The sequence below is a fragment of the Priapulus caudatus genome, unplaced genomic scaffold (assembly GCF_000485595.1).
Source record: "Priapulus caudatus unplaced genomic scaffold, Priapulus_caudatus-5.0.1 Scaffold271, whole genome shotgun sequence".
NCBI classification, from domain to species: Eukaryota; Metazoa; Priapulida; class Priapulimorpha; order Priapulimorphida; family Priapulidae; genus Priapulus; species Priapulus caudatus.
In genome coordinates this window covers 126,258-137,509 of record NW_014577332.1, presented here as the reverse complement: position 1 = coordinate 137,509, position 11,252 = coordinate 126,258, and the positions used below count along the sequence as shown (strand labels likewise).

Here is an 11,252-nt window from a genome sequence, read left to right as displayed (position 1 = left end):
TAGAGGTACCAGTACAGTAGGGGTACTAGTAGAGGTACCAGTACAGTAGGGGTACTAGTAGAGGTACAGTACAGTAGAGGTACTAGTAGAGGTACAGTACAGTAGAGGTACTAGTAGAGGTACAGTACAGTAGAGGTACTAGTAGAGGTACAGTACAGTACTAGTACAGGTATTTGAAGTGAGCATGGCTATAGTTCATTGGAAGGCTTGTGGAGTTATAGATATTTCCACCCATATATTTTTGGTAACAGCAAACTATAGGTGTGACAGAAGTAGAGGTGTTATGACAGGTATTTTACAGGCATGCTCAATGCTAATCATGCAAGTCCTATTCTACTTCTACTTACGTTACGCTTCTAACTGACGTTGAGTGCGAGCAACGCTGGTTGGCCAACATCTATTATCACACGATTAGTGGCACACACGACTATGAATAAGGAGTGTGGAATGACAAAGGAAGGGGGTTTCAAGATTCACAGCGGCCACACCAGCAGGTTTCGCGTCTGATTGTAACAGGAAATTATATAGTGTGACGAGGAACACTATACTAAACTCACGTGGCAGTTCTAAACTCACGTGGCAGTTCCTCATCATGAGTATGTCGCGTGGACATCGCACATTGTTGAACATCAGATAGCCATTGTCCACACTGTGCAGGCTAATCTTGGAGCCAATGTCACCTAGTTTCACACCTGCGATAGAATGCTGATGACTAACTGATAGTGGAAACAACAACAGTTCAACACACGAGATAATATCATTATTAAGTGTGACAGGGACTACTTCTATGTTAATGGTTGTAGGAATGATGTATGGATTCTATAAACCATATGTCATTGGAACTACTTTACACATCGTCACCTTCCTAAAATAATAGCCTAAGTCACTTTTTGAAAAAAATTATATTTTTGCCTAAGTCATCTCTTCATGATGCTGGCCACCTCTGGTGTAAAATGGCCCAAGTCCTTATTGAAAAGATCAATGATGTTCCTACCCAGTTCGACACTTTGCCACATAATTAGGCATCAATCAAGACGACTGAGAATGAAGATTCAGGGGAGAAATTGTTTTAAATGGAAATGGGTTAATTTCATTCAACTATATTGTTTGTAATGGGAATAAATATTTTGCCTAAGTCACTTACTCCAGAAGTAATTTGGCCTAAGTCCTGTGTAAAATAGCCTAAGTCACAACGCCATGTTCGTAAATTGGCCTAAGTCATCTAATTAACATATTATGTAACATATTTGACAGACAGCGTCATGTGTATTTCAAGTCATATATCCCCAAACCTTTCTGTGTGAAATGATTAATAAATGTCAATATTTGGTTAATATTTTTCTGTTTTTCTCAAAACTTGAAAATATGACTTAGGCCATTATTTTAGGAAGGTCTATTCAAAACAGCAATTCATTTTTTATACAAGTGCCGCAGAGCGACAGCGCTCAACTGATGTGTACTGTAGCCGGGTATTCTTTTGATAAACTCACTGGCAACCGAATCAAGAGCGCCCTCCCCCCACCACCGCATTCGCGCTCTGACAGAGCATATATCTAAGATACTACTAATACAGATCTAAAATCTATGCCATCAGCCCGGCAAAGACTGAGTGAAGCTTGAAACCATGCAGACCATCGGTCGAACACGTCGTAGCCCAATTATCATCATCACAACATCAACGATCAAATCCATCACAGAGGTTTTTACCGATAAACACATTGAGAAAAGGTTCAACACATCTAGTGCGAGTGTACAGTTGAAGAATGTATGGAAACAGTCACTTGGTTTTCTAACTATCAGGCAGACAACGACTGCCAAAAAGAATTAGTTCCTTAATCACCCGATCCCCCCCCCCCGGTTCTAATTTCGCCCCGTGTCTCCTACCTCGGCCAGGTTGGAGTAGTTTCCTTCATTCATCTCCTCTGTTCTGGCGTTGTACACCTCTTCTACGTGTTTCCGGAGAAATAGGAAAGAGAAGGTCATGGCAATCCAAGGGAAGAGTTTCATCTGCTGCGTCTGATAATCAATGACCTGACTCTCCTGTTCACTGTGACGACCACACAGAGAAATAATGCACCCCGACAATCCAGGCATGCAGCCATTCAACAAGAGAACACTCAATATGACGATATAATATGAACGGCCATACAACGTGTTTAAATACGCTGTAAATGTGCTTCTACTACGATTACAGTTAAACTGGTGTTAGAGGTAATCGCTATAAAATAGACACGTTTCTATAAAAGACACTACCGGAATTTCACTTTAATGGCAGTAACACAGTAACGCCCCCCCCCCCATTGAATGGCCACCTGTTTATATAGGATGTCTTAAAGATTCGTATACAGGGTCCATAAAATGCCAATATATGGCTATATCAAAACATACCTCCCCCCTACAAGCGCCAGGCCCACTAGAGAGCGCGAAGCGTGGCTGTCTCACCCGAGGCGCGGGTGGCACTCGCCGCGCACACAGCTGTACGCGAGTCCCCCCTACAAGCCGCATGCCACTAGCGGGGACGGCGAGCCCCGTGGCTGTCTCACCCGGGCCGCCGGCGTGCCACTGCCGGCGCACACAGCTGTAGTGTGTCCCCCGCTTACAGCACGCATCCCACTACTGGGAGAGCGGCGACAGTTGGCTGTCTCACCCGGCCGCGGCGTGCACTGCCGGCGCAACAGCCATGTAGCGTGTCCCCCTACAAGCCGCATCCCATAGCGGGAGCGGGAGCGTTGGCTGTCTCACCCGGGTCCGCCGCGGCGTGCACTGCCGGCGCACACAGCTGTAGCGTGTCCCCCCCCTACACAGCCGCATCCCCACTAGACGGAGCGCGCAGCGTGGCTGTCTCAACCCGGGCGCAGGCGATGCACTTGCGGCGCACACAGCTGTAGCGCGCGCGATTTGTGCAGCGCCTTGGACAAGGTTGCTCCTCCGCACGCAGCGCGATGAAAAATGACACGCATCATCACCATCGACGCATACCACTCTTCTCAGAGCCACGGCGCGTGTACACGCCGTCCGCACTCAGCTGCAGAGCACGAGCCGAAACGCAGAAAATAAGACATGAGAAATAACAAAAAAAGAAATAAGAAAGAAGAATAAACAGAAATACGAATGAGGTGACAGGAATAAGACCAGTACAGGTACTAGTAGAGGTACAGTAGAGGGACTAGTACGTAGGGCTACAGATACTACAGTAGCGGTACTAGTAGACCGGTACAGTTTACAGTAGAGGTTACTTAGTAGAGGTACAGTTACAGTAGACGGGTACGTAGTAGAGGTACAGTACCCAGTAGACGCCGGCGGCGGTACTAGATGACGTACCAGTACAGTAGACCGGTACTTAGTATGAGGCTACAGTACAGTAGACGCGTGGGACTAGTAAGTCACAGCTAACAGTAGGAGCGTACTAGTAAGAGAGCTACAGTACCAGGTACTCAGTACAGGTTATTTGAAGTGAGCCATTGGCCTATAGTTCATCTGGAAGGCTTCGCTGCGATTAAATAGTTATTAGTCCACCACTTATACTTCTTTATCCACAACAGATCGGTAAAGAAACTATAGCGCCTCGTCGAACCGCACGCACCTGTCCTAGCGGCGTGTGACAGAAGTAGAGGTTATGACAGGTATTTACAGGCATGCCTCAATGCTACATCATGCAAGTCTCTACTTTCCCTAACTGAACGTTCCGCACGTCTGCCGCGGCTCACCACGCTGAGTTCGGCCCAACATTCTTCTATCCACACGGGATTACCAGTGGCACACTCACGACTATCGAATAAGGATGTGTGGAATGACAAGGCAGCGGCTGGCGGGCGACGGTTTCAAGATTCACAGTGGCCACACCAGACACGGTTTTCTGCGTACTGCATATCGCTTAAACAGGGAAATTAAATTTTCAAACTTTATATAGTGTGACGAGAACACTATTACTAAACTCACGTGCAGTTCTTCATCATGATGTATGTCGCCAGTGGACATCGCCCACATTGCTGTCGAACATTCAGATAGCCATTGTTCCACCACTGTACTGCCACCAGAGCTAATTCTTGGTGAGCCAACTGTCAGCCCAGTTTCACAACTTGCCGACTTAGAAGTGCTGCACATGACCATAACATCGATCACGTGATAGAACACCAACCAACCAGTTACCTAACCAACGAGAATGAATATTCGCATTATTAAGCTGGGTAGATCAGGACCGGTACTTCATGATTGCTCTCACTACCATGTTGTAAGCGTAATCTCCGATTGTAATGGTTGGTATTCTCATAAACCCTACCTTGCTCATTTGGAACTACTCTTAGCATAACTTCATCCCGTCACCTTCCTAAAATAATAGTTCCGAAGTCCAGCTCATTTTGAAAGAGGAACTTATTATTTTTTGCCTAAGTCATCCTCTTCCATTGATGCTCTGCCACGTCTGGCGTGTTAAATGGCCCATGTCCCTTACTTGATAAAGATCACACTGGATATGTTCGGTCACTCTCAGTCTACTCGATCACTGTTGCACCTAAAATTAGGCATACAATCAAGACGACTGAAATGGAAGTGCGGAGTGAAGAGAAATGTTTTCAAATCGGAAATGGTTAATTCATTCAAACTATATTGTTGTAATGGGAAGTAAAGATTTTTGCCTAAGGCTCACCCTACCCAGAAGTAATTTGGCCTAAGTCCTGTGCTAATAATGCCTAAGTCACACACGCCATGCTTCGTACAAATTCGGCCTAAGTCAATCTAATTCACACGCATCCATTTACCGGCTAACAATTTGGGACAGGACAAGTGTCAGTGTGTATTTCAAGTCATATATCCCCAAACTTTTCTGTGTTGAAACATCGATACCCACTCAATATTCACATATTCTAATATTTGGTTCATATTTTTCTGTTTTTTCTTCAAACATTCGAAATATGACTTAGGCCCATTATGCTTAGGAAGTCCACCCTTCTGCACTCCATTTTCAAAACAGCAATTCATTTTTTGATACAAGTGCCGCCAGACGACAGCCGTTCAACTGACGTGTATGGTAGACGGTGTGATTCTTCTTAATAAACTCACTGGCAACCAATCAGTGCCGCCCTCCCACCACTGCGTTCGCGGCTCAGAGATAATCTAGTCTCTGACTAATACTAATACCAGATCGTAATAATCGTACCCGATAGCTAGGCTTTGCTCATTAGACCGGTAGTACGAGTAATAAAGTACAGCTGTGGAACTTTTAACTGACTTCGGCTATATTAACATGTTATCATGGCATATGCGTCAAGCGCGAGCGTAGTGGTGGTTGGTGCGGCGGAGGGTTGGCGGGGGGCTGCCTCTAATTAGCAACGCAGTTCAGTCCATTTGTTAAGCAGTCACAACTCACATGTTTAACCCTCCTCTGAGCGGTCTAAAGGTTATCAGACACTTACTCTTCGACGGTCAGCGGAAAGTACATTTCATGATCCTTTCATTAAAGATGATAAAAATTGGTTACGGTCAGTGCTGAAACAAACAGCGTTTCTCGCACTCGGTCCTGTTCAGACCGATGTCCTCAGAAAATGTGCTGATATTCTGCTGACCTTGTCCCTCACTGTTCTTTGACCTGTGACCTCCAATTTCGCGCTGATGATGGTCTTCTCCCCATCACACCTCATACATCAGAATATTGTGAAGATGCGACTCACCATCTGGTCGCAGCGCGGAGATTTGAGTGTCGCAATTCCGTCATCTTCCTCCCTATACCTTAAGTTAAGGGGGAAATATTCCCCTCCCATGAACACATCTTGACCTTTGACCCTTTACCCCCAAAATTCAACATCCCGAGTTCTTTTCGCGATCCCCCCCGACGTCCCGAATATCAATACCGTACGTTGAGCGGTAAAGATTTGTGCCATAACTGTTGACGGACACACGGACGCACAAACGGACGGACATTCATGCGATTCTACAAGCTGCATCTGACTTCGTCAGCTGAGCTAAAAATCAATTAATAGCAGTATATTTCTGCATGACACGATCACACATTTTTATGAATGGAGAAAAATATATAATCGGTAAATTTTTTACAGTTCATTCAATTCAGTTCACTGCTCAAAATTACCAGTACCGTTTCTAACGCATGTCATAATGTCAGTGTTTCCCCTGCATTGACACGAGCGAGGCGGGCCACTTCACTCAAATTCTCAGCCGCCACACAGAAATTTGTCAAAAGCACAAAGCAGACTGACGAAAATCGCCGTTCTTCCATCAATAAACTACACTTTATTGAACTAAAATGCAATAGTCTCATACAATATGTTCAGAATAGCTTAGAATGCACCTAAATGCCAAATTGCACCATTTCTTCCAAATAAATCCGGGGGGCATGCCATCGGTCCCCCCTAGCTAACCGAGCCCATGCGGTGCTCGCTTTGCTAGGACCTAAAAATGCGCAAACACACCAAAAAACTTTTTTGCCAGGGGAAACACTGTAATGTAATTACGGTAGCAATCGTGTTCCCTAATTCGTGACACAGGTGAGTAACGTGACGTTGCTAGCACGGCACATCTCACGATGCCTACCTGGCAGTGGCCGATGATCCTGCAGGCTTCGTAACTGCACAAAGAACGGGTGAGGTCCGTGACATTTACCGTTCACCCACAGCTGCGCCATGACTATCGCGTGGGTGGACGAATGTCCCACTGGAAACAATCACACAGCAATATTGAAGTTATCTAACAATGGCAATACGGCGCCCACACAAATAATAAACAGATTATTGTAAAAAAATTACTCTACACACTGATTAAGTGATCGTTTTGTTGTGTTAGTGATTACACCATTGGTTAACGCGTGTTCAAGTGTTAACATATAGCTAGTGACGGTGGCTCCTGCTACCAGACTGCCGTATATAAGCGCTGCACGTGCGGCAGTCGTTCTCTTTACATCATGTAAGCAAGCCACACTGACGTGTGAATAAACAGCTCCTAAGTTACTCACAATCTTATACGTTTCTATAACGCAACACGTTTTACTAACATTGATTAGACTGTTCAACTACATTGATTTGAATCAATTTAATCAATTTTGAATATCATTCATCAACCTTTTCTAACGAAACAAAATAATAAATCTCAAACGTAATGATGCATGTAAGCACAAATCGTCCGCACATCTTTCCGCATCTACGTACATACTCATAACGTGATTTACTTACATCCACCGGGCCAGAATTTCATAGATGTTAGGGTCGGTGAATTGAGAATAAACTCCTCAGTGCTGGTATCATACGTCGCGGTGGTCTCGAGTTTTGGCAAGTAGGTTCCTGCAAGCAGAAAGTTACTAGAAACCACACGAGCATGTAGATAGAGTAAGGTTTGCTATTCGAATCAAATATTTTCAAAATCGATACTCAGTCAAAAGGAATGTTTCTTACGAGCCTACAGAAGCCAGTAATTCAGTTTACTCACCATGGCCAAGCTCTGTCTGAGCATAGGCAGCGATCACTTGTAACTGCATGCACAGAGGGAGCCACTTGGCAGTCTGCTCATCACTTGCGAGTTTATCGAATGCCGGGATGACCAGACCAAGATGGAGGACAAAGCAGCAATCACTGCTTATCATCCTACAAAACATTAAAAGATCGCTGTCACATGGGTACCATGAAGATATATCCACACGAACAGGAAGACTGTCTGCACAGCTAAAGAGAAGTGATGCCCTGGCAGCTGGCACTTAGGACATTAGACTGAAAGGTCTGGGGTTCCAGTCCCACCACAGTCATTGTTGTAGTGTTCCTGAATAAGACGCTTTATCACAACTTGGTTTTATTGATGTAGTTTTTTTTAGCTGTGTAGATATGTTCAGAGCCATTGGGTTAAGTTAAACCACGACAACCAGGTCATTGTGGGAGGACGGTCAGGGGGGGGGGCACAACAAATAAAACTGTACTCACTGTAACAGGGCAACGATGTCGTCTTTGCACCAGCTGCACTCATCTGCAAACTCAAACACCTTGAGACCTCTCCGCAAGGCTGCCTCATACTGCTCACTCCTTGTCTGGAAAGGCACACAGTCTCTATGCAAGACCGGGGTGTTCTCTACATACTTTGCTGGAAAAAAACAGCAATGATCTGCGTTTAACCCAGATTTCTACATTTGTTCCGATCATTTTTTTTAAATTGTTTACTCTTCAACCCTATGTTTATTTACGTTTGACAATATATATATATATATATAGGATAACTGACACGGTAGTATGGTACACGTAGTTCTTTGTGAACTGCTATTGTACTTATAACACAATATATATGGACAAATAATAGCAGTTCTATACTAATGCATGTGTCATGAACATTACGAAGTTCTCATGAGTTAGTTGTGTATGTGGTGTCCACTTGCAAGGTTACAATGCGCCAAACACCCAAGAGGCTACTCATTTCCCATGGTCAAAGGGTTGACATTGGAGAATAATGTACTGTGTCTGTACCAGTTCAGTTTTGATTGTTTAACCACATGTTCTCTTCTGCTTTAGTTTAATTAGTTTAATCATGTTGTGTGTTACAGATCTCCATCATTTGTGATGTCGTCCTAGTATGAATAAAGGAATATCTGAAAACAGCAGGGGCTGTAAATAGTGGTTTTTGCCCTCAGGTCCGGGACTTTTTAGCAATATTTTTGGAAGATCCGTTGAATGATTTGGAAGGTCCGAATATGAAGTTTCTGACACGTGTACTGTCATATTTTGCATCTTTTGTTAATCTACTCATTGTAGTTTCACTTTTCACATCATGATATTTTGCATTTTTCGACGAAGTACAAGTATAGTTTCGATTTCATTTTGCAAGTCATTTGTAACGTTTGTTTGGCTAATAGATCGTTTGGTAACAGTGGGTCCGTTTTTTGATACAAAACCAAGCTCATCTTTGGCCTAATTGTTTGATACAATACATGCGTCGTCTGAAGGCATTCCGAGTTACTCGCACGAGCAACGAGTTACATCCGGTATGCTGAAACTGTGCGCGCATCTGCGTCAACTTCCACTGTAAACAACCATGCTACTAACGTTGCAGCATACACTATCAGAACGTGTAATTTCGATCCGATTTTCGGTAAATTTTACTCTTATACTTGGTATGTTATACAAAAAAGACTATGATTAAAGCATAAGTCAAATAACATCAGATTTATTATTGAAATACTCAGCAGACAGCCATGATGGAATTCAGTCCTAATATCAGAACGAGACTAATAGTTCCAAGAGCTATGCTTAGATGGCGCTAGCTGTTATTAATATTACATCTCCCTTCGAGCCGAGTGTTCCATTAAGTTTTAAGCTAACTGTGACATTGAACTATGAATGATGAAACTTGAATCTAAGACTAAAATCTGAATCACGTATCAAACTACGCAAAGCCCAATTGCATTAGGCGATAGTGTCCTTTTAAACGGTGCAACCGATCAGTTAAAAAGTCTCTCAAAAATTCTGATCACTATGTAGGCCTGGTAATTACAAATCTAATTTACTTGGTGTGATTACATGTCTACCGGAACGCGTACAATAAGTTGAGGTAGTATCGCGGGCGGACAATTCTGCTGGAGTAGCGACTTCACGGGTGGGTTTCTGAGTGTCCTGGTCTCCGCTGCTGGGACTGTCCACACTCTCGGGTCGCGACGCTAGTTCACGACGGTTTCTCCTGATCTCCCCTGTAGGGGTCTCGACGATATATGACCACGGTGTCTCGACGACACGAACAACAGTTCCAGGTGTGTTCTCTCTACTCACATACACCTCATCTCCTGGCCACAAGACGTCGCGTTCTACTGCACGATGGCGAGCAGTATAGTTCTGTCTGTGATGGTTCCTCTGATATTGCTCCCTCGCGCGTAGCTTAGCAGAGTCGGGAAGCTGCGGTTCCAGTTTCTCCTGTATGATCGACACGGTTGTGCGTATCCTCCGGCCAAAGAGTAACTCAGCCGGTGAGTATCCAATCTCCAGCGGGGTAGCACGGTATGCAAGTAAGGCACGATACGGATCGTCGTCAGCTTTCTCCAACATCTGTTTGACAGTCTTATCTGTACCGCTCTCTCTGCGGCCCCATTCGATTGGGGATAACGCGGACTGCTAGTTGCATGCGAAAAGCCATAGTCCTTTGCGAATTGCTGAAATTCTTGCGATGCATACTGTGGTCCGTTATGTGCAAATATGGACTTTATCGACTTGATTGTAGCTGCGGATGAGGTGGAGAAGAGCTTCGTCAGCTCAACATAGCGCAAATAGTAGTCCACAAGCACAAGGAACGACGATCCTTTCCATTCCAATAAGTCTGTAGCGACTCGCTGCCATGGCCCTTTCGGAAAGTCGGTCGCACGACCTTTCTGCTTCCTGATGCATGCGTCACAGCTCTTAACAAGATCATTGATTTGACTGCTAAGTCCGGGCCACCAGATTGAGGTTTTAGCACGCTCACGACAATTTGATATGCCCAAATGACCCTCGTGGATTCTCCGCAGAAGTTTATTCGATCCGAAGGCGGATATTTTGAGCGCCATTTCTGTTGACCTGTGACGTACGCATTCCCAATGCGCATAGCGATCGGCAAACGCAGCGCCCTTCGATTGGTCGGTGAATCCGCTCTTCAAACAAAAGTACGTCACAGGTCAACAGAAATGGCGCTCAGTATATTCGCCGCTCGTCACTTCGAATTTTTGTAACAGGTTATATTAGTTTAATACGGAGTATTGTGATACATAGTAAGTTCCAAGATAGCGGAGAAAGGTTCATGTTGAGAATAAACCCAGTTTGGAAGTTCTACTCTCTGAAAACGCACCAGCAAACTGCCCTGAATGATTCACTCAGGGGTTCCCTGAATTTCCTCCACAGAAAGCCATAGCGACGCGTTGTAACCCTATCCTGGGTTTGGGTTACATTATTGTATCTATACCTCCCCCTGTCATGCCGCGCCGCGCACACACACCACACGCCTGCAACCCTAGCCTACTACTATATACGCCGCACCCACGCGGGTACTACAGCTGCTGTAACGCGTTGACCTTATGTAACCCACACGTTCAAACTGCGCTGGCGACGATGTGTCTGGAAAAAACGTGTGTGTCTGTTTTACGGCGATAAACTGGGTTTTACGGTCGTAACTAGTTTTACGGTCCTAAAACCAGGTTTATCAAATTAAACTATCAATATCGGCCGATAAACTAGGTTTTACGTCCTAAAACCCAGTTTTACGTCGATAAACTGGGTTTTACGGTCGTAAAACTAGGTTTACGGTCGTAA

At 44.6% G+C, this 11,252-nt stretch overlaps 1 protein-coding gene across 1 annotated transcript in view; it reads right to left on the bottom strand.

Annotated features, from left to right (window-relative positions):
- The window catches only part of LOC106808375 (peroxisomal acyl-coenzyme A oxidase 1-like), a 28,224-nt gene that overhangs the window by 9,430 nt on the left and 7,542 nt on the right, over window positions 1–11,252 (bottom strand). Inside the window, exons 2-11 of the mRNA XM_014811075.1 lie at window positions 7,917–8,073; window positions 7,432–7,586; window positions 7,179–7,286; window positions 6,544–6,663; window positions 4,067–4,078; window positions 3,584–3,588; window positions 2,967–3,025; window positions 2,875–2,926; window positions 2,743–2,771; window positions 1,885–2,047 (exon numbers count right to left, since the gene is read on the bottom strand). Coding sequence (XP_014666561.1) covers window positions 1,885–2,047; window positions 2,743–2,771; window positions 2,875–2,926; window positions 2,967–3,025; window positions 3,584–3,588; window positions 4,067–4,078; window positions 6,544–6,663; window positions 7,179–7,286; window positions 7,432–7,586; window positions 7,917–8,073 — 860 coding nt within the window. The remainder of the gene's footprint in view (window positions 1–1,884; window positions 2,048–2,742; window positions 2,772–2,874; window positions 2,927–2,966; window positions 3,026–3,583; window positions 3,589–4,066; window positions 4,079–6,543; window positions 6,664–7,178; window positions 7,287–7,431; window positions 7,587–7,916; window positions 8,074–11,252) is intronic.